The sequence below is a fragment of the Anopheles coluzzii genome, chromosome 3, assembly GCF_943734685.1.
Source record: "Anopheles coluzzii chromosome 3, AcolN3, whole genome shotgun sequence".
NCBI lineage: Eukaryota > Metazoa > Arthropoda > Insecta > Diptera > Culicidae > Anopheles > Anopheles coluzzii.
In genome coordinates, this window is record NC_064671.1 from 60,726,795 (window position 1) to 60,750,399 (window position 23,605).

The 23,605-nt window shown below is 43.5% G+C and overlaps 1 protein-coding gene across 15 annotated transcripts; it reads left to right on the forward strand.

Annotated features, from left to right (window-relative positions):
• The first annotated feature begins 208 nt into the window (after positions 1–208).
• On the forward strand, positions 209–23,346 carry LOC120959896 (phospholipid-transporting ATPase ABCA1). 15 transcript variants are annotated; one of them, XM_049609853.1, is made up of 16 exons: positions 209–759; positions 13,277–14,173; positions 16,244–16,610; positions 16,700–17,064; positions 17,138–18,210; positions 18,276–18,587; positions 18,675–19,012; positions 19,093–19,279; positions 19,356–19,839; positions 19,899–20,128; positions 20,206–20,967; positions 21,044–21,224; positions 21,300–22,154; positions 22,220–22,723; positions 22,798–23,085; positions 23,172–23,346. In XM_049609853.1, the coding sequence occupies exons 2-16, from the start codon at positions 14,093–14,095 to the stop codon at positions 23,235–23,237; spliced, it is 6,093 nt and encodes a 2,030-aa protein (XP_049465810.1). In that variant the 5' UTR covers positions 209–759; positions 13,277–14,092; the 3' UTR covers positions 23,238–23,346. The 15 variants fall into 15 exon arrangements, with proteins under 15 accessions (XP_049465810.1, XP_049465816.1, XP_049465809.1 ...); XM_049609859.1 differs by having other exon boundaries at positions 13,881–14,173; XM_049609852.1 differs by having other exon boundaries at positions 209–752.
• Positions 23,347–23,605: the final 259 nt, after the last annotated feature.

The following is a 23,605-nucleotide window of genomic DNA, read 5'->3' on the forward strand; positions in this document are numbered from 1 at the left end:
CAAATTATCATCTTCTTAATAATCGAATGCAAAAATCAAGGCAGCATATTGCAGATGACGCTAGCTGGGCGTGGAAAACGTTTTGAATACACCAAAACAGACGCAAGAATATGGGTTACAAGAACACGACGAGTGGTCAAGTTCACCCTTAGTTACATTAGGCGCTGTCAATGTGAGATGACAGCGTCTGCAGCATCCATCGATCGTTAGTGATCGATTCTGTTTGCCCAGTACCTACTTTGTTGTCTCTCCTTCTCTGTTTCTCGTTACTCTTACATAGTGTTAAGTGTTTTGCTATTTTTTTTTATTTCTCTCCTTCATCTTCAGCTCCCTCTCTAACTCGCGCGATCTCTCTATCTCTCTCTGTCTGCTAGTATTTGCTAGTAGAGGCGCTCTGGCCCTTGATGCGTTACCCCCGCCTGTCCGCTTAAGCATGGCGTAGTAATGTTTACGCTCTCCGTTCGCCCAAGAGACGCGTGCAGCTTGGGACTGAGTTCGAAACACTCGCCCGTGGGCCTTGGACTCGCGGTACGTTCGGATCCGATCGTCAGTTCGGCGCTAAATCTGGTCGCTCGCGGTCGTGTGCCGTGTTGTCTGTCGTGTGCTGCGCTCTTCTTGGGCGTACAGGGCGTGTGTTTCTGCTCTGCGCTACAGCTTTCCTGCTGACCGACGTGGATGTGGTGTAATTTTACGTCTTTTAAAAAAAGAAACGCACCACAAACCCGACCCGTGGTACCGGTGTATTTGTGCGAGTGAGTTGTATGTGTGTTGTGCCCGTTGGTGTACGCAAATGCCCCGTGTACGTGTGCACAGCGCCGTATTCGCGGGATCGTGTGGTTTGGTTTTTATTTTATTTTATTTTTTGTTTGCTGTTGGATACCATTTTCTGTCTGCAAGAGATTTTCTGCACCGATGGGTAAATGGTTTCACAACCCAAGCTGGACAGTGCAAAGGGACGCGTGCGCATCGGTTGGGCCTGTGCCGTCCGGCCGTAATCAACCTGTCGATGGTCGATCATTTGCCGTTGACCTGTTGCTCAATTGTTTTTGGTTACTTTCGGCAAACAAAGATTGATTGTGCGTATGTGTTTGTTCGTCGGTGGGTGAAGGTCGCAGTGAAGTTAAAATGCTGAAACACAAACAAACGCCAAAAATTTGATTTTTGGTTGTTGATTTCTAGTTAAAACAAAGCAACAGTGAACGGTAGTGTGCGATATTTTAAAGTGCAATGCATCGAAAAAGTGAACATTTCATCAAACACGAACAAGTGCTATCATAAAACGGTAAAACACGCTCTCCGTTCGCCCAAGAGACGCGTGCAGCTTGGGACTGAGTTCGAAACACTCGCCCGTGGGCCTTGGACTCGCGGTACGTTCGGATCCGATCGTCAGTTCGGCGCTAAATCTGGTCGCTCGCGGTCGTGTGCCGTGTTGTCTGTCGTGTGCTGCGCTCTTCTTGGGCGTACAGGGCGTGTGTTTCTGCTCTGCGCTACAGCTTTCCTGCTGACCGACGTGGATGTGGTGTAATTTTACGTCTTTTAAAAAAAGAAACGCACCACAAACCCGACCCGTGGTACCGGTGTATTTGTGCGAGTGAGTTGTATGTGTGTTGTGCCCGTTGGTGTACGCAAATGCCCCGTGTACGTGTGCACAGCGCCGTATTCGCGGGATCGTGTGGTTTGGTTTTTATTTTATTTTATTTTTTGTTTGCTGTTGGATACCATTTTCTGTCTGCAAGAGATTTTCTGCACCGATGGGTAAATGGTTTCACAACCCAAGCTGGACAGTGCAAAGGGACGCGTGCGCATCGGTTGGGCCTGTGCCGTCCGGCCGTAATCAACCTGTCGATGGTCGATCATTTGCCGTTGACCTGTTGCTCAATTGTTTTTGGTTACTTTCGGCAAACAAAGATTGATTGTGCGTATGTGTTTGTTCGTCGGTGGGTGAAGGTCGCAGTGAAGTTAAAATGCTGAAACACAAACAAACGCCAAAAATTTGATTTTTGGTTGTTGATTTCTAGTTAAAACAAAGCAACAGTGAACGGTAGTGTGCGATATTTTAAAGTGCAATGCATCGAAAAAGTGAACATTTCATCAAACACGAACAAGTGCTATCATAAAACGGTAAAACAAGTGAATAAAAGTACCAGTACGGTGCCGGCTAATGCAACAGACACTACTGGGTGGATTTAAAATTCATCCACACAATCGACCCACATGAAGAGAGTAGTGTGTGTGTGTGTGTGTGTTTTTTTTTTCATTATTTCGTAAATTGCTATGTTCCCATTTTCCCGCGCACTGCGTGTCACTAGCTGTGACGGTGAAAAGTTTAACCTGTGAGAGTTACACGTACAGACAGACAGACTTGCACTTGCAATGGCCCGATCGCAATGATAAACCAACATTTGTCGTGCTCAGGTTTGCCTATTTCACTCATGTTTTTGCGTTCTTCCTTCTTCTCCTTTTCGGTTTAAATCTTTTCCACATAATGGTCTTATTTTAAGTTGTTTTTCTCTTTCTTTCATACCTGTTTGTTTTCACTCTCCCTCTCGATGTGTTTGTTAAATATCTCTTTCCTCTCTCTCTCTCTCTCTCTTAACTCTGTTTTGGTTACCATTTCTTCATCACCGTTCGTGTATGTGCTTCCTTCCAGCATCCTACCACCCCGTAGCTTCATTCCAATCCCCTGGGCGGGAGGGGGGGGGGGGGAAGCATTAGTTGCTCTCCTTCACGGTGATAGCGTAGGTAAATTTTCACTTGTAAGCACCGATCGCGCCTGAGCCAAGGTCCCAGAGCAAAACGTTTTGTTCGTTTTTAAACTCAACCCTCCGCCGCCCCCCAGCAAACGTTACAAACCGGGGTGCGTACCTTCACCACCGACCCTTGCAATCACCGAGTCGGCATACCAAACTTACCAGATTTCCTCCTTTCTCTTCCGATTTCGTGCCCGATCACGTATCACAACGGTACGGGCGGTTTATTTGTGGTACGGGGAGGTGGATCAGAGCTTGCCTATTTGTTTCTTTCTTTTCTTCTTTCTTGTTTCGTGCGTGCAAACAGTGATCGTGTGGCGATCACTACTAACACCATGGAGTGCTGAAATGGAAGACAAAAAAAGAGGCACCTAGCAACGACGGCACACCTTTCTCTCTCTATGAGTATTGAAAGGCAGGCGTACACTTCCTTACACTTCTTAAAAACGAATGAAACATGATCGCGCGAAGCAGGGCAGCGTACTATTCCATATAGTTGGACCTATCGGCAGCAAGCGGAAAGCTGCAGGTTAATCTCGGTATCCGTTGTGCAAAAAAAACAGCCCCTCCGTAAGGTGTGCAAAAATAATTTTTTTGTTCAATTAAAAACACTTGCTCCCGCTTCCAGCTACAATGAGCAAATGGGTCGTTTTAATGTGTCGAATCGCCTAACCTACTGTGAAAGCTACGATCATGTGCTTCTTTTATTATTCACAATGTAGTACGCCAGCTGAACGTCAATCAAACCTCACCTCACTGTTGGGTGGGTGAGGAAGTCATCTAACAGCTGAATAGCTGGAACTGAAGATGAAAATTACACCGATTGCATAGTTGTGCTGGTCGATCTGAACGGTTTCCGTCTGAAACAAAAATCAGTTGTATGAATTGTGCATCTTCACCGTCGGTCGGAAATGTACGTTCGTAAAAGGGAATGATTTTTCAAATTGGTAATCGTCATCGAATATCCCCTTCCCCCGTCCCATTCCAGTGAACGATGAACAAAATCAACAAACATACAAATGCCGAACAATTATCTTCCTTCCGCGGTCTTCAACAGAGATCATAAAACAACGAAACGAAATGTGTTTTAAATTTGTCGACTCATAGCAGTTGCTCTTCTTCCACTTCTGCAAGCCTAATCTTCCTTGCTTGCTCAATCTCATTTGTATGTTTTTTTAAATCACTTCCTAATTCTTTGCGAAAACAAATCATACAGCGATCATTTAGCGAAGCGAAACATAATATTTGTACTCACAGGGTTTGATGAAAAATTTGAGATAATTTTAATCATGCGCCTTGATTAATCCATACTTTGAGCTCAGCTTAATGTCTAAAGTGCCAAGAAGAACATCTAACGTGAATAGTAGTGCTAGCCTTACAGAGGAAACACAAGCATTAAGATCGTCTTTCTGAATGTAGATCATCTTGTTTGAAGCTGAGAAATACATCCCTGGCGTGAAAAATGTGTTTCACAGCTTCAAAAACACACCTCAATTGTGCCTTTCTTTATTTTTTGTAATCATTTCTTTAAAACAGGTCAGTGGTTTTGTGTATTTCTGAGAATTTTTTCTGACCAGCTTCCAATTCGTTTTGTTTCTAGTTAGCTGGGTTGAAAGACTCATATCGTTGCCTACCTAACGTTATCGTTCCATAAGCAAAATTTGTTCCATAGCAATAAGCAACCGTCCGGTTTATTTGAAACTGTTGATACAAATGGTTTGAAAATGTAGACAGTCGGTTTATTTAAACTGAAAACATTACACAATATGCCATGGTACATCGAGAGGGTTTTACTGGTAGAATATGTTTCCCATACTTGGTATTCATTATGAACTTACTGCAACTACAGAATCCTTTTGAATTTCCCGTAGTGTGCGATTAATGATTCTTCGCGTTCTCATTAAGCTACCCTTCCGGCAGATCTTGATAGGAGTCTGACTCACTGCCACAATCTGGCTAAAAATAAGTTTCAACTCTCCGATAGAAGCAGCTCCGTTTTTTTGTATTTTCTTCCAACTAACGCTGTTCTAGAGATAGGCTGGAGGATCGAACCACCTTATCGGCTAGCGATGCTCCAATCAACGATGTACGGTTTGGCTCCCCCAAGATCGCGACGGCACACAGTCGAGGATCGGCGATAAGAAAACATTCATATACAAACAAACAAATGCGAACTTTCGCACAAGCGTGACTTTTATTGCACGAATTCGTGCTCCGTGGTTGGGCGCCATGTTGCATCGTGCATGATAGTCTCCTGACCCAACGGCTTATCGGTTCCGCACTGACCTATGTGTTGCGTCTCTTAACTGCTTTTTAAAAACACACTAACCGCAATAGTTAGAATTAAAGCTACTCAGAAGTAAAACAATGCCGCTGCATGTTTGACCCAGTGATACAGATTTGTTTCAATTATGGTCTAAATTCTTATGCCCAGACACTAGACTATCAGCGCGCCAACGACGATCCTGTTCAAGCGCACTAACGTCGACAAGATCGTCAACAGTGGTTTTTTTCTGTTTCATGATATACGGATTTTTTCACACCTCGTACAAACTGTCGGAAGTAATTAGACTCTAATGACGTGACGTCTGATGCTCGTTGAGCGGAGATTCCGTTCGCAGTGGGATAAAAGTAGAGCAAAAAAGAAAGACACGATCGAGCATCTTCGCTGCGAGGGGTCCAGCTTTCGCAACATCGCATGAGGATGCGGTTCTTCGTTCATACAATGCAATCGTTAGGGATAATAACCGTAGAATGGTATATTTTTTATTGCATCCAACTGACAATCAATCTTTGAAGAAGCTAATCAAAAATATGAATCGCAAAATGAACTTCAAAAAAAAAAAAAGCGAACGGTCAAAGTCGTCTGCCACTGTGATGATTATTCCCTGCTTTAGGGGACACACACACACACAAGCTAGGGTGTAAAAAGATCCCTTCCTTCATACGCCCCTCTGGGCGCTGTACGTGATCGAACCTCATTGCAACAGCACGCGGCTCTAGTGTAAACGCACACCGAAGGGGACAACATGCCGGCACCGTCGCCTAATGCGTTTGCGTTGGGACAGCAATCTGAAACCGACTGGCCAAGCGAACCGGTTGATTCGCCAGCCAAATCGGGTGCGTATACCTTCTCCTGCGATAGACGTACCGCGTGGACTGGGTCGCCGAATCGATGCTATTTTTACGAAATCCGCAGACCGACCGTGTCCGTGGTTTACCGGTTGCGCGTGGTTAGTGTGCGCAATCTCGGCGTCGCACCGCATGCGGCCGGTTTTGCATTGCTTCCCGCACCACCGAAAGGTGGGATTGCAGTGCCTGCAGTATCACGCCTGTGTCCGTACGATCTCTTTATACCCCTATCGCGGCCTCTCAGCAAGCAGCTCTGGGTGGCCGGTTTCATGTTTTTCTTTTACACTTTCTTGCGCTTGTCGGTAGATTTCATGATCAACACAGAGCAAATAAAACAAAAAAATAACGTGAAGAGAGCAATAATCGTGAGATTTTGTTACTCATTCCATTAAAAGAAACATTGCCCGGTGGTTGAGCGAACAGGCCAGTGTTTACACGATCGGGGTAATTTTATAAACAAATATTTACTTTTAGCGACTTTTTTCCCACATTCGACCAGCATGATGCACGTTTTGTGCTTGTTTGAAATGGGTCTGAATGAAGGGCAATAAAACACCTGTTGATAGGTTAACAGGCGGTGTTGAAGGATGGCACAATAATAATTCAAAAGCTATCGATGCAATTCCATTATAATTTGGGAAAATAGTTTTACATTGCTGTGTTCAGGTATTCCAAGGAAGAGTTATTTTCTGCAATTGATACTAAGATATTAGGAGTATACATCCTACGGATTGATACTAACATTATGGATACGACTCCAAATAAGTATCATTATGTACGATCACTACCTAGCAATCAGTCAACAAGCGTTATATTGTATATTCATTCCATCGTTGTACGTCAGTTACGGGAAAACTAATTGAGGAACAAAAATTTGCGCCACACTTCCGGCATATGGTTCAGCCTATAGAGTAGTCGACAACAAAGTTCCACGTTTCCAGAACGGGTAATGGGTGGAAAATATTGCGCCCCTGCGAACGGGAAATCTCTCCCGCAAATCTCTCGGCTACCGGTCGAGAAGACAATCTGATGTACTCACAATCGGCATGAGAATATCGGGGTGAGGCATTTTTCTTCGTGTGTCGCACGCGGCACTGTACCGACACCGTGGGAGACAGCGTAGCAGAACCGACACCGTACGTGTGAGGTGTCGGTAGATCTGTTTAAACATTTGTGTTTGATTTTCTCAGCTGAAATATCATTGGAATAAAAATTTCCCAACACTAGAATGAAACTCTGGCGAGACATGCAGAATTATCATCACCAAGCAAGTATATGTTGCATACCGAAATGCGATGGTTTTACTCAGATCATCCAGAGGGCTAGATGGAATCATTCTACCAGCCACCAATCTATGGCATCCCGGTGTACTCGTGTGTGTTGTTGTTGTGACGCGATTGAATGTCGATGCTAATCGTGACTTCCGGCTGCTGTCCAGTTTGATAACAGCTATTACAAACCATACCCCTATCGTCACAAAAAACGATGCACTTCACGTTGAAACGAACGAATCACGCAAACTTGGCCCTATCGCAGCAAGTAACAGCATCGAACCTGGAATCATGGTGACTTGAGAGCATTTTACTCGATAGCGCATACACGGGTGTCTCTATTGGAGTACGACAGTTGAATAACCAAACAGTAACAATCCGACGGTGGCTGCAGTCAGTCAGTGCAGTTGTCTAACCGGGAAGTACTATATTGCGCTAGCGCCTAAGCATCTATTTGGGTTCGAATGGGCATAGTGGCTAGACTAAGCTAACAATGGCAATAAACCAGACGGACACTTGTGTGTGCTGAAGAAGCTGCGTTTCAAATTTGCCGCCGTTTTTGCATAACATTACCCACAAGTAGCACACCCCAGTGACGACCCATTTTTTATGCACCTTTACAAACCGCTGGTCAAGTCCCGTTTTCGACATCCTGTCCCAGACACTGAAATGTCTTGTGGGAGGTCTTATGGGGGTCCGGGTAATGTCTATAAGGTCACGTATTGAATCCATGCGTTGTCCGTCTACCGGGTCACAGTCGTGTTCTGAAAGATTTATACCATACCGTGTTAACGTCTTGTTTGGTGCAATAATAACACTTTATTGGTAGCTTTTGCACAAACATTGTTTTTGTAAAGTTATTTGTGTAAAATATACACTTAAATTCTAGCTCGTACGATCGTCTGCACAAATAATGGTTAGCTTCTGGTGACATCCGGCCCTTTTTTGGGTTGTGCAGAGAAGTTTACCCAAGCATAACCAACATTTCAGCAAGGTTACCGACCGGTACGTGCTGTGGGGCTTGAGCCAAACACTGGTGCTGTTTTGGACGTGCCCTTAACCAAAACCACGCAATGCTTGTCAGCTTTTGCTGGCTTGTGGTTAATGCTAGGCTGGTGTTATAGAAGCCTCCCGTTTGAAGAGGTAAGCCTCTAACACAGTCCTCTTTTTTATGCGTAAAATACATAGCTAACATTACGTTCCATTTCATAACCATGGAACAAGAGGTAGTAAATTATTCCTCGGTATGATATTGAGTGATGAAGAGCAACATAAATGGATCGTAAAAATAATAAAAGCAAGCAGTTCGCAGCTGATTTACGAACCTTCCAAAAAGCAGGAAGTATGTGTCGAACGCAAGAGTTAAGCTTAAGAATAGGATTATATTTCCGTTAGCAAAGTGTAGAAGATTGAATCACACTAAACGAGCCTTCCGAAAAAGAGACCTTGCATTCCAAAAGTTAAGCAAACTCATTGTTTAAAGACTTAACCAAATGAAGCATTAACAGCTTCCGAAAAAAGCTATGAATCATCGTTTTTTATCATCTATGTAAAGGTCACTGCCAACACAAACGAAACCAAATTCAAGAATTATCAAAAGCCTCTTAAAAAGTCGTTGAATTATTTGCGTTTGTTTGCGCAAACAATACGTGTACGCAGTGGCGGTGAAGCATTTGCCTGCTAACGATGCAATCATTGGAGAAGGTTCTGACGATCGCTTGTAATCGTTGCTGCTACGTCCTATTCGTGATCCACCGATCACAACTAAAGTGGTTTGAAAAGACTCGACACAACTCTATCGACACCGGTTGCTTGAATAATGTTGTTGTGGATGGAAAAATTGTAATGATAATCGATTCCAGAAATTGTAAAGCTTCCTCGTCACCGTTCGGCGAAGGCAGTTAGAAGGAATCGATGCACCATTCGCAAACCCTTGGCCATCTCAGCGTTCTGGAGGTGTGGAAGTAAAACACTCGGCTAGTCGTCATCGCGACGCAAGAATCATACGAGAATAAATCACGCCTTTTCTTTATAAATGAAGGCGAATACTGAGGTATTCTCTCTGGTTGACAAACTCAAGCTGAATCAATGCGAAACGGGAAACAAGCCACCGAAACGATCGCACCGGGCGTTAAGCGACTGTTTGACGTAAAACTAGCATCAGCATTCCGCAGTAGAAATCAACACTCGAAATCGAAAGCATCTTTAGCTCCGCTTCTACCACACCATCCATCTCGATCTAATGCCGATGGGGTGCTTCTCAAACGGGTTCCTTAATCGAGCCGCCACTGCGGTGAAGGAAACCGGTTCGTCGCTTCCGAAACGGAATGGTACTGTTGAAATCGTAAGAATGTGCAAAGAAAAAAAGGGTTTAGCATGTGTAACGCACACAAAACATAGCGTTGCGTATTTTCCTGATGTGTATTCTTTGCCTTCCCGGCGCAGACAGGCAGCCGTTTGACTCACAAATTATTCGATAATCTTCACTGACCTTGAACCGTGCCGGAAAACGGCTCAAAACTAGACTCTTCGAGCAGTTGGTTGAGTGGGATCTTCAGTGGTGCAAAACGAAGGCCGGTTACAAGCTACAAGCTATTACCGGTTACAAGCTGTTGGGTTGCTGATTTTTCAACAACAACTCATGCCACAAATGGTCAATGACTACACGAAAAAAAAGCACACTCACACTCCGGCGTCGCCGGGAATGGGCAGCTGCGCCTAGTCCACTCCCTCAAGCAAACGACGACGATCCTTCTTGCCCACTCGTGAACGCAATCGTTAATAAGATTGTAAATAAGGAGTACGTTAATGCAACAGCAACCTCATCTACCGATACATTGCATGTTAGCAAACCGGTTTTTTGTCATCGATTTCGGTCGTCAAGTTCATCCATCCATCATGCCTGGTTGCGGTGGCTGCGTACGTGTGTAGCTCGATCTGCACTTGCACTGCTGCCTCGCGTATTATCGGATCAATTAGGCGAAGATTAATTGGACGCTGATGAGGAGCGCGTAGTTAGTGCACGCCCCCTACACTGACCATTATCCAATTCGTCCCGACGATCTAGATCCGGTGCGGGGCAACAAAGATCGCATGATTCATAGCAAATCACTCGATTGACCTACTGTCTGCTGTATTGAAATGCTGAGTGTGCGTATTTCCCCAATCCACGTGCATATAACAAGTTCTGCCCAGTTTCCTACATTCCCAAACGTGTAACCTCTTATCGTCAAGATGCTGCCGGGAATGCTTAATAAACTTTATTTGCGTAATAAATGTTATTTGCATGAGGATGGCTTGTTTCTGTTTTCTACTGCCAGTCCCTCTAACTAGCTCACCCAACTTTATATCGTACGACTTCAACACTTTGCCTTGCCACTTCGGTGCCTCTATGCAAATGATTCGATCAGCAATTAGCGTCTGGGAATTGCAATGACACTGTGGGTGCATTTTTTCACCCAACGCCCTACTACAATCGTTTAAAATGGAAATTAGTCAGGTGTTTACGTTTTCGTCTTCGTATGTGCGTTTTTTTGTTTTGTTTTGTTTTTTGAGGAACTTGACCGAATTGACCGACGTTGTTTGATGATGATGAAGTATCCTCACCTACCTCGCAAAACGATACGAACGAAGCCAACCCTCAAAGACCTTAGCAATCGATTAAACGATACCATGGGCAAAAGCTTTATTTCGGCCTTGACTTAGGTCATTTGCCTTCCAGCCGGGAACGACCACGTGGGGTAATGCGAAGCATATCCACTTGGGGTAAAGCTAACGTGAACGATTTGTTCATAAAATCGGTGCATGGGAATGGTTTTGTAGGCTTATGCTCACCAGAAACACCATTACTCATCGATCGTGTGACCGAAACACTGAGGTACAGTATCGGACAGAAAGATAGGGCATTGGGTTTTTAACGCACCGTGCACCCGTTGAGCCAAGTTTATGAGTGGTTTGTATGTGTTTGTGTTTGTGTGTGTGTGTATGTGTGTGTATGTGTGTGTGTGTATGTGTGTGTGCATGTGTGTGTGTGTGTGGATGTATGTTTGAATGTGTATTGATGTGTGTGTTTGTTTCACAAGTAGGTCGTTTCGGATAGATTTGTAAGTAGCTTTTTTGTGTTTTGGGTTAGGTTTTTGGTGTGATAAGCAGGACCACCGCCCTCGCGATCAGTGTGTTTTCGATATATTAACAATGTTACGGTCTTCTTTCGCCGTGGTCTTCTGAGGACGTCCGGTTGACTTGCGCGTTTCGGTTGTCCAAGCGCGTTTCAGTTGTCTAAGCACGTTTCGGTTGTCCGAAGCGCGTTTGCCACAAAAGTGCGCGATCGTTCCATTACGAACTCGATCCTTTTGCGCTTAATGCCAGCAGCAGCCATTCGCTTTTACATATGGCGCTGATAATCGGTACAACGTTTACCTCGACCCATTGTTACTAACATTGCTTGATTGGACCGTCAAGAACGCGCTGGTTAAAAAGTTGGACACGGCTGATCCCGTGCTCTGCCTGCGTTCTACTTCTATACGCGATGAATTACATCGTTGTCGAGCAGCGAAAACATCGCATGGATAAAACTATCAACGAGTACGCGAGTAAGCGTCTTCCCTTCAAAATCGAGAACAGAATACTGCCGCGCTCATGAAACAAAACGCCCATTGAAAAGAACAACTGCGCGCCAGCTCAATGCACGCACAAAGTTTACCATTCGCACACAACGTGCAACGCAGAGATGCACGAAGGCCTTTCAATGGCGTGCACTGGAGAAACACCTGTGTGAGAATGCCGAGTTCATTGCTATTGTGCGTGTGTCCATTTCGCACCGGTGTCGCATTCACATTCATGAAACAGCACACCTGCGTTTTCGTCCGAGGAACAAGGGCTGCTGTCGATGCAAACTTTAGTTTTTATCCAAGTGTAAACGCACAATGTTTCACATGATATCACACATAATAAGAATAATTTCAACGCAATATGACATCATGGCAAGTTTTTCAGACACAAACCCGCGCACTTGCAAATACATATTAAAAAGCACACTCACTTTCTACTACTACACACACACACATACACACACACACACACAGACAAACACACACACACACACACTCACACACACACACATACACACACACATACACACATACACACACACAAACACGAGTAACGTGGCAAAACAAGTGCACGGTGCATTGAAAAAAAAGGGTCCTATCTTAATGTCCGATACTGTACAACAAACTGCATACAAGGCATCTCTTTGTTTTTCCCCTCCGTTTCTGGCTCAGGGAAGACCCAACGATGACGTACCTGGGGTGCTTATGTTACATTTTCGAGCCCAACACCATGTAGATGGGAATGGTTTGTTGAAAATTTCCTTCCCTCGATTTGTTTGGACGGTTTTGTAGAACAATTATGATTCATGATACGATCATTGCTAAGTAAAAGCGCTGAATTTCTAATAAATAGAATCTTTATTTAATAGAAATCGTTCATTTATCCAGCAACCAGCACACCGAACAGCAACGCACACCTGTTGGTAGAGACAAACATCTAAGCTCAGCCCTAGTCCGACCAAGGAAAACTTATCTTAACACCCTACGCCCCATCCGGGATCGGTATCTCTCTTCCGCATTTCTTCTAACTCACCCTGTGCGCACTGTGTTGCATGCCGTTTCGTAATCCGCTAAACGATCCATCACTGTGTTGCACATCATTAGCCGGCCTAAACTAAGTACTAATCCTAACGTGTCAAACGCCATATCACCCGTTCGTGAGCCTCTCACTCGGCTAGAAACGGGAAAGACATTTGGTGAATTGGTTCCCGCAGTGTAATTATCAAAACGCAAACGCACATTTCGTCCATTTTCGCCGAGTGCCGGCCACCTATTAGTGAATTACATTAAGTGAGCGCTAATTACGTTAAGCAGCATGGGATCGTAGACGATGATCCAGCATCCATCACCCAATGCCCGGATCGGATGGAGAGAAAGGGGTTTGTTTTTGTTTTCTATTGTTTTTCATTTCCTCTCCACCAAGTTGGTACATCCGCAGCCGAGCCATAGCTTTGGCGATTGTGCAACGTCAAATCGTTTTGTTTTAATTATTGTTGTTTTCGTTTTCGTGCAGAGCTTCGTAATAGTAGCAGCTTCCAAATTTGTGTAAAACTAGTGATCCGATCATCTTCAATGGACTTTTTTTAGGTTGTACGTTAACGTAGCTCCCAATACATAAATCGTGTGTGTTATTGTATATGCATTTTAAACCGTACTTCAGTGCATTTGTTCCACTTTACGACAAGGTGTGTTCCGGGTTAGGTCCATTGGCATAACCTTCACCATCAGCAGACCAAAGGTGTTTTTGTGCTAAACGGTGCCAACCAGTGGGACATGCTCATTAAATAAGTGAAAAATAAAGCTTACCCCATTCCTGGAAAAAAGTGCATCGCAAACGTGTGTGTGTGCGTGTGTCTCTAATTGTGCCGCACGTGAAAACGTAACCGTAGGCAGTAAAAGAAAGTGCGAAACACAATTACAACTTTCAATGCTCAGTGCCGCCGGTAGCATAAAAGGGCATCTGAGTACGGTATCCGAATGAGGAGGGGAGTAAAAGTGACTATCAGCGAATAGAAATAAAGCAAAACTACTGTACAAACACGTTAAAAAAGTGAAAATATTGCAAGCCTCCCGACAACATAACGCGATAGTAATCATAGTAATCCGTTTCTTGGCAGCATGACCCGGTGCAGAAGATAGGTTGTGGACGGTTACCAAAACATAACCAACAACGATACAAGTTGTCAAATATTTGCTTGTTGTGTTTGCTGCGTGGTGTGAAGAAGTAACGCACGACTAACGCCCATCTGGTGGCGCATCTGCGGGTGAAAGTTCAAGGTTTGCCCCATTTGACATCGCCAGAAGAACAGTTCACTACGGGAGCGGTAACATGAAATTGTCCAGGCATGCCGACAGCATGCAAATACGGGCACTGCTTAAAAAAGACTATCTCGTCCGGATACGACAGCTAGTAAGTATTTCGTTGTATAGTTAAACTTGAAAAGAAGTATAATTTAAACTTTAAAAAATCATTTGCAGTCAAATGCCATTCATTAAGATTGTTAGATTCATAACCGGATTATAAAAAGTAAATACTGTATTTGTAGGTCAATTGTCATTGGTTCAGCTGGTTTAATATATATGACATTTCCTCGCTTCGATCAGTTGCACATTTTTTGTACCAATGTTCCTATTCCGCATACACCACATCCGGTGCGTACGCGCTGGCAGCGCAGTATGCGTAACGACATTCGTTCTACGTACTTTGATAAGCACAATACGTTAAACAACACTTTCTATCTCATCTTTCATCGGTTCAATGTTCATCATTGCTGCAAATGATGGTTGGTATGGTGTTTCGCGATCGTAAAAAACACAAGTTGAGCAAAAAAACTTCATGCATGACCAAATTATGGTATTTGTCTGCGCACTATGCTGCAGAAGAGAAAGAGGAAAGGAATGAATCACGATGATGATAACGCTTAGAATGACATTTTTGTAATCTATCATTTATGAGTGATCGTTATCTATAATGGTCGATAAAGTTATTTTTTCTCATTTTATAAACTAATAATGTTAATCGCACGATTCAGTATGATTGATAATGAGTATAAGAATACTTTAATATAATAAGCAAAAAATTACATACATTTTTATTGCTCATTTTGTAATTATCGTAGAAAAATGCCGGAAGTACCGGAAGCAATTCAGCAATGTTGTTACGGTTTAAAACCATTTTGTTTATAATTAAAAAAGAGTTTTTAAGTGGATTATAAAATAAATCGTCAGTGAAAATCATCAGAAAGTTCTTTCTAAAACAAAATAACTGATTTGACTTTAAACTTCCTCAAATATTAGGACGAGGGTATGTGAACTTCGATATGTTCTTGTAAGATCTTACAATCTATTATTTGTGTACTTATACAAATAAATTTGATCTTAGATATTGCGTGATAATGATCGGTTATGTCTCGTGGTACAGTTGTTAACTCGCACGACTTAATAACATTTCCGTCGTGCGCTCCATCCCCAAATGGACCCTGCCCCCCTACGTAGGACTGATTATTCTGATAATCAATAAGTTACTGAAAGCCAAGCCCCACTAGTCGTACAGACAGGCATTGACCAACAATGGATGGTAGTGCCGAAGAAGAACATCTGACATGTCTAATTATCTATTAATAATGAGAAGACTCGGATGGATTATACATACAAATGTTTAACCCATGTTTTATGTATGTCTAGGATCGATCGTCCATTGAATTTTACTGAAGTTAGTCGACCAGTTAGTTTCTACATCTTTCCAATAATTAAAATAGTTTTTAATTTTATCTTTTTCTTTATTTAATTTTTCTGCAGTTTTAACACAATAAAATGTTTATAAATATTCTGGCATGGTAACATTTGGTATGAGTAGGTGGTTACATTAGTTGTGTGTATTGTTACAAGCAACTGATGTTTTCATAACCGTATCTGCAATTATATTGATAAATATGCCAATTTTAATAAAAAATTAAAACAAAAATAATTAAACAATTAAGAAACGGGGCTATTTTGGGCTGTTCTTCTTGCATAAATTTGTTCAGAAAAGTTGTCAAGGGTTCAATATCTTAAAATCCCAGTTAGAATAGTTGTTGTTTTATTTTATTTTTTTAAATTACGAACGCATTGGCTTCATTCGCTTCGTGAAGTCAAACTTAAATCTATTTTTTATTGATAAAATAGCGTTAAATCATATCTTAATAACTATTATACTTCTTTGTCAACAATGTCTAGCTTTCAGTTACTATATTTCTCGCATACTTGATCAATTTAATGACATACTTCGTTATTTTAATTTTTAAATTTTCAATTAAAAAAAGGGGATTTGGTTTACATTTAAACGATAGTCTGATTGTTTGAAGAGTCACTTATATTTTTATTTAACACTGGCAGCATAACAAATATTGCACAATATAAAATAAAACAAATTTTCTAATCTTCAACGTATCTATACATTCAGCCATTAACACAAATATGGTTTCCTTTTTTCAACTTTCAGTGGATGACAATCATTCAGTATGTGTGGCCGTGCATGATATTTGCCGCTCTCTACATACTGAGAAATAGATTCCAAGCGGTGGAGATCAACGACTGCCAGTTCCCGACCCGTAACCTACAGGCGAACGGTATCTTGCCGTTCTTCCAGTCCTACATCTGCACGTTTGAGAACGAGTGCCAGGATGCGAAAAGTTATGCCGAAACGGAAGAATTCAACGATGCGCCAGTAACACCCGTAGTTAACATCGTCCAGATCATCCTGGATAATAACGCACTGTACGATGCGATCGTAAAATTACCAATCGAACGGAACTTTATCGCCAGTGTTACCGCGATCGTATCGCATGCAAAATTTAAAGAAATTGAGCGTACGTTTCATTGACACACGTGAGCCGTTATTTTGTGTAAATCGTTTAGTTTTATCGATATCGCAAACCTTACTCATCCTTTCCGACAGGCAATGGCGATCGGTTGGTGAAGATGCTACCCGAGATACGCAAAAAGGTGGGTGATCAATTTGACATACTGCAGCTTTTTTCGGACGATCAGACGTTTTCAAAGTCGGGCAACATTTTGTGCGGTCGGCCATTCCCGCGCAGTGATAATATTCGATTCGTGGACAACATTCTCTACACGCCGGACTACGCAGGCCCGGACAAGGATGAGCTGGCAGTGATGCCGACGCCTTACTGCAAGCAGTTATACCTGGACGTAACAAACACTAACAATGGCAAGATTACCTGGCGCTTTTTGAAACCGATCCTGCAGGGAAAGGTTTTGTACGGGCCGGCAAACGAGCGGAATGACGAAATTATGAAACTGGTAAGCGAATAATGAACGTTGCGCATTGCTGCAAACCAGTAGCAAAGTTTATCTATTCATACCTTTCTTATAGGCCAATCAAACATTCGCTGACATGGGTAGGTTGAGGGAGTTTTTCCGTGCCCTTGATACCACCTTGCAGTTGCTGCGAACCGACGACGAAGTACGCGAGAGCTTTCAAAGTTTGATCAATTTAGCAAAGAGTCCGCTGATAAAGATGTTCGTCGGAGGTAATGTGAACATTGAGCTGATCGAGGATATGCTGAGTGGTATTTTGTACGATAACGAAGTTGCCAAAGCGGTGAACACAATTGCCAATATTTTTGATTGTTTTTCGGCCGACCGGTTCATCCCCGTTTCGGATGAGCAAACGCTAGAAGATCGTGCATTCGAGCTGAACCGCAAAAAGTTATTCTTCGCGGGTGTATATTTTGAAAATGGTACGACTGCAAACGAAATCACGTACAAAATTCGCATGCGCACGGACGATACACCGGTGACGGTTGAGAATCGGAATCGCTTCTGGTTCCCGGGACCGGAGGCAAGCTTTGAACTGGACATGCGGTATCATCGAGGTTTCATACAGATACAGCACGCGGTGGATATGGGCATTATAAGGCAGGCGAAAAAGGAAATGTTTAACAAACAATCGAAGGAAAAATCCGAAGATAGTTCACCCTTTGGAGGCGAGCTGGAATTGACTGATGACTTCAGTCAGGAGGACGATCTTGACACTGAGGATAAAAGCGTCGAAGTGAAGGATAGTGATGAAGAGGTGGAGGAAACCACCGCTACTCCTGCTTCTGTTTCAGAAACTACGACCGAGAACCTATCGTCGCTTTATGGAGATCTAAGCAAACGGTTCAACGTGTCTCAGGATGTACTGGATCGCTTCGGTGGCGGAAGCAACAGTAGTGCGCTAGAAGATTTTCTAGATTTCAAAGACGACGATGAAGAAGGCTCTAGTTCCGAAACGTCTACCACAACCACTGCTATGCCTATACTTAGCAGACAGAAGCGACAGTCGTTTCTTGATCTGTTCTTTGGTGGTGGTAGCAAAAAGTCCACCAATGAATTGGAGTATAAGGTTGCGAATGAAAAGTTCTACACGAAGCAATTCCCTTACCCAAAGTACACCAAAGATGAGTAAGTAATGTGATTGTGAAAAAAATGTATGAATGAGATTTTACATAATGTATTCCTTGTTTTAGCTTTAAAAAGGGCCTATATCTTGCCCAGGCCATTCAGATGGCATACTTCATAGCGTTGATCGTACATGTTGCTTCATCGGTGCGGCAAAAGATCTGGATGAAGGAGAGCGGCAATTCGATGCTGATGCGGTCAATGGGTCTTAAATCTGGTTCGGAAACTGTTTCTTGGGTGATCACTACGTTCATCGAAATTAGTATCGTTTTCTTGATTGGTCTCGCCATTCTCTACGGTGGAGGCCTTCTAGTACACTCCAATCAACTGTTCCTATTCTGTTACTTGGTGCTGTTTGGCGTGTGCTTGATCGGATTCTGGTAAGCTATCAGGAAGGACGTGGTGTTCAATTTCATTGTTTTGACATTTCTTACATTTCGTGATCATCGTGTACGCCTTCTTTCCAGCTACATGTGCTCGATGTTCTTCAACTCTGCTAGCATTGGATCGGTGTCGACTGTGATACTCTTCCTGATAACATTCCTTCCGTACATCATTATCATCGCACTGGGGGCAACGCTTTCCTCAGCGGCAAAGTTCGTCGCAAATCTTTCCTTTTCGACTGCTTTCTGTTACGCCTGGCGTCACGTGATCCGAATGGAGCTTCAACATCGCGGAGCGAATTTCACCAGCGCCTTCCGAGGGGCGATAGCGGAGAATGATCTCAAGTTTGGCATTCTAATGATTTTACTCGACGCCGTGATCTACTTTACCATAGGCTATCTTTATCAGTGTTTTAAGAAAGGTACGTAATGCAATGTAATCAAATAATACCTTGGGCGATTTACTGACCGTTGCTAACCGACTGTACTACTATCGATTCAGATGAAACCACATTCCATACGGTAAAGCGTATCAAACTGGACAAGAGCATCGGAGCCGAACTGCGCAACGTGGACGTCGCGTATGAAAAGGGGGGCAAGAAGGTGTTGAGTGACGTTTCCATCACATTCCGTCGCGATGAAGTGACCTGCCTGCTCGGACGGAACGGTGCCGGCAAAAGCACAATCATGTAATAATACCCCACTGTCTATCCCGTAGTCAACAAGCGATACAATTGATACATTTATTTTGTATTTTTTCCACAGAAAACTGCTTACAGGGCAGGTACGACCCATTGAAGGAGACGTCCACTTACCGCTGGATTACGATTTCATCTCCGGCATAAGGAACAATGCGGAGAAAATTGGACTATGTCCCCAAAACGATGTGCTCATACCGAATCTTACCGCTAAGGAGCACCTGCAGCTGTACGCACGTATCAAACTGACCCGTGGTTTCGATACAGAGGTCTCACGGACGCTGGAAAATCTGAAGATGGGACCTTACCAGCACTATCGAGCGTCGGATCTATCCGGAGGCTTCAAGCGACGACTGTGCATTGCAATCGCATTCCTAGGCTCTCCAAATCTGGTTATTTTGGATGAACCATGCAGCAGCGTGGATACGAAAGCGCGCAAGTACATCTGGGAGTTAATACAGACGCTGCGCAAGGACCGTGCCGTTATACTTGCTACGCATCATCTAGACGAGGCAGAATGTTTGAGCGATAAGATTGTTATGCTGGAAAACGTTAGTTTTATACAGCGAATGAATGCAGGATAAGACATTTATTTAAAATCTATTTTCAGGGAAAAGCAATATTGGAACAATCGCAAGAAGAGTTGAAGAAACGATTTACCAATACGATTTATTTAAGCATCTTTTTGAAACATCAGACAGATGTTGATCGCACCGTAATGATTGCACAACTCAGTAAACTGCTGGACGGTACTGTTGATTTGCGATATGACATGAGTGCTACGCTTAATCAACTCGACTTCAAGATCACTTCATCCACCAACGACAGTCAGGTGTTAAAGTGAGTGTGAGCAAATGAATATCATAAGATTTAAACACTAATGGTTGTTTGTTTTTCCTATTTCCGTTTGCTTGCAGCATTGAACCACTACTGGAACATATGGCACAGCTGAAATCACAAAAACAGATCGATTCATTCGAAATTCGCAACGAAAACTTGCTCAATATCTTCAGCACAGTCAATGCTAGCGATCCAACACCTGCCGATCCTATGCTGCAAAATGGAAATGGTACCTCCGCAACGCACATTCCAAACGGTTTCCATGGGCCAAAAACGAACGACTCTAAGCTGAGCACTATGTCCATTATGTGGACGCTGTTTTGCAAACGGATGCGCCATTTCATGCGCAATTATCGACTGCTGGTGTGTTTGCTTGTGCTGCCAACTATCTTTGAAATAATCGCGATGGGTTTTATGACGATCCGTCCACCTGGGGAACACGATCTTATGGTGAATTTTTCCACCGCACTCTATCCACGATCAGCCGAATTCTACACCAATGCAACCGATGGTGACGAGTACCGGGACGCGATTGTATCGGATGTTCTTGCCCATTGTACGGATGAGTACTGTAGCATATTCAACTCTTCGTATGAAGCTTACCGATGGGTTCTTTCTACCACTGATGATTACACGGAACGTCGGTACGGTGGCATCACGATCAATAAGGAGAAGAATATCGTTTGGTATAACAACAAGGGCTACCATTCGATGCCAACCTGGCTGAACATGTTGGATACAGCGGTTTTGAGAGCGGAATTGAACGATTCGAGCTACACAATCCGCACCATTAATCATCCATTAAAGATCGAGGAAGATGAATTATCCGTATCTTCGATGTGAGTGATGGTTGTGCGTAAACGCTCGGCAAGAGAATGTTCTTATTTAATTACCTTTTTTGCATTCTACACACAGGCTGCAGCAAATAGCCGATGCGGGAATTTCGCTGATCATACTGTTGGCCTTCAGCTTGGTCGTTGCCGGTGCGTCTGTGTACATAGTGAACGAACGGATACGCGGAGAGAAGCTACAGCAGCGCTTGGCCGGCGTAAACGTCTTCACCTATTGGAGCGTAACATACATCTGGGATGCTATGGTACGTTGCAAACAGAACGCCAGTTGGTCGATTAATCTTACGACAAAACTCATTTAATGATGAACTACTTTCCAGATCTTCCTTATCGCTCTTGCATTGGCCGTGATCGTGTTCAAGGTGTTTGCGATACCGGCCTACGTAGCACGTGAGCAGCTCGAGGGCATCTGTCTGCTACTAGTGTTCTACGGCTTTGCAACCATTCCGGCAGTTCATCTGTTTGAGAAGCTATTCACTGACGCAAGTTTTGCAAATATGTCGATATTTTGCTTGAATGTCATTACGGCCCTGGGGACACTGACGATCATCATTCTCTTCGATATCCTCGGGGACACTGATGAGTCGGAAAGAATACGCAATGCTCTGAATCGAGCTTTTCTCGTGCTACCACAGCATGCCCTCTCGGATGGATTAATTGAATTGTCTAAAAACTATATCACGGCAGAGATCTTCAAGCGCTACTACATTGATTCGTACAAATCGCCCGTATATAGTACTCTCCTTCATCCGCATCTTATTGCCCTGGCGGTAATGGGATTCATCTTCATGCTGCTGAACATTGCGATCGAGTACAAAGTGGTACAGCGAATCTATAACCGGATCGTAGGTACATCTCAACCGAAGGTTCATGACATCAACGGGATGGATACGCCTGATTACAGCACAGTGATAAGCCGCGTGGAGGGAAAGAAAAAGTCCATCACGGCTGATCAAATCCTGTCGGTGGACAATCTACGGAAGAGATATCGTGGATGTGGCGGTGGTGGAGGTGGTGCCAAGGGTCTCGAAGTAGTCAAGGACGTATCCTTCAAGCTGCGTTACGGCGAGTGCTTCGGTTTGCTGGGCACGAATGGTGCCGGCAAGTCTACTATCTTTGCAATTCTTTCTGGAGAGTTGCTTCCATCCGGTGGTAGTTTTACGTTTTACAGTACTGTAAGTATTACTGCGGAAGTATTGTTTAGAGTATGTTCTACAGAAATCACTTTACTATATTCTAGCACGGACCATCGTACTGTCCTCAGAATAACTTCCTCGATCCACTGCTCACCGTAGAAGAGGTGATTGTGTTCTACGGCAAGCTGCGTAACATCGAATCGATCGACAAGTTGATAATGGAAACGCTTAAAGAGTACCATCTGGAGGCGTATCGTAAAGTGTTGGTTAAGAATCTGAGCGGTGGAAATCGCCGAAAACTGTGCGTAGCCGTGTCTTGCTTCGGTCAGTCGGAAATTATCCTAATGGATGAGCCGACGAGTGATCTAGATCCGGTTACACGCTCCATCGTCTACAGTACGATCGAGCGATTAAACGCCCAGAACCGGTCGATTCTGCTCACTTCGCACAGTATCTCAGAAATCGATCGGATATGCCAACGAATAGCGATCCTGAAGGATGGTGAGCTGCTCACCGTCGATACACCGGATCGCCTGAAGGAACGCTTCGGACACAGCTATCAGATAACGCTCTATCTGGAGGGTCTTCGGGAGGTGGACTTTTTAAGAGTAAGTCTGCATGTACAAACAGACAGAAAGGCATGATGCTTAAAATTGTGTTTCCCTCCTTACTCGTTTAACAGGTCATCAAGCGCGAATTCAATGTAACGCGGGATATTATTTTGCACAAGAATTCCGTCCAGTTTGTTTGCCAGATCTATCCGGAGGGTGGGTCGCAGCGGGAAGAGAATGGAAAACCGCACAAAAACGGTCACGTCACTATCATGCTGGATGATACGGGCAGCTTGGTAGTAGCACCTGGTACTTCCACATCCGCAACAGGCACGGCCAGTGAACTGTTCCTCAAGCTGCAGCGCTTCGCTCAGGCAAACAAGCTGCGATATACGATTTCACGATGTCAGATGGATCAGGTAAGTGGATTAGGGACTGGTTTCATGTTTTATTTGAATGTGTTCAGCGTGCTCAAGCTTTCCTGTTTTTGTTTCATCTATTTCAGGTATTCGAAAATGTCCTGCAAAATCACGAGGAAGACCATGCTAATCCAGGCTTCGACGACAGTTAGGGAGGAATGGTTTAGGTTTTTTTTCTGTAATATATAGATACTGGTAGGATTAAAATTGGAAATGAGAATAAAACGAAGAAAACAGTGAGCTAAAAGCTGCTTTTTGAAATTATCGATTTTGATTTATTCATAATTATCATCAAACATTTTGCCTACAATTACTGTGTATTGTTAAATGGGCAAATGGACGTACATTTGATTAATTTCGTATGTCTGTGATTGAACGTCATTTAAAACATCCGGCACGTCATATGCTCCATAAGTTTCTCTCACACAATCTGTGACGTCAATGAAAACGATGACGAAAGCATCATAACACTGCTCTTGATACCGCCCATGCAATAACCCTTGATTTTATGAGCTCACAC

What these genes read in the sequence shown, in the direction of transcription:
- LOC120959896 (XM_049609853.1), top strand. Translation starts at nt 14,093, where the DNA reads ATGAAATTGTCCAGGCATGCCGACAGCATGCAAATACGGGCACTGCTT. An exon ending in AAAATTTAAAGAAATTGAGC is followed by an intron (nt 16,611 to 16,699) that starts GTACGTTTCATT and finishes CCTTTCCGACAG; the next exon opens with GCAATGGCGATCGGTTGGTG. An exon ending in CACGATGTCAGATGGATCAG is followed by an intron (nt 23,086 to 23,171) that starts GTAAGTGGATTA and finishes CATCTATTTCAG; the next exon opens with GTATTCGAAAATGTCCTGCA.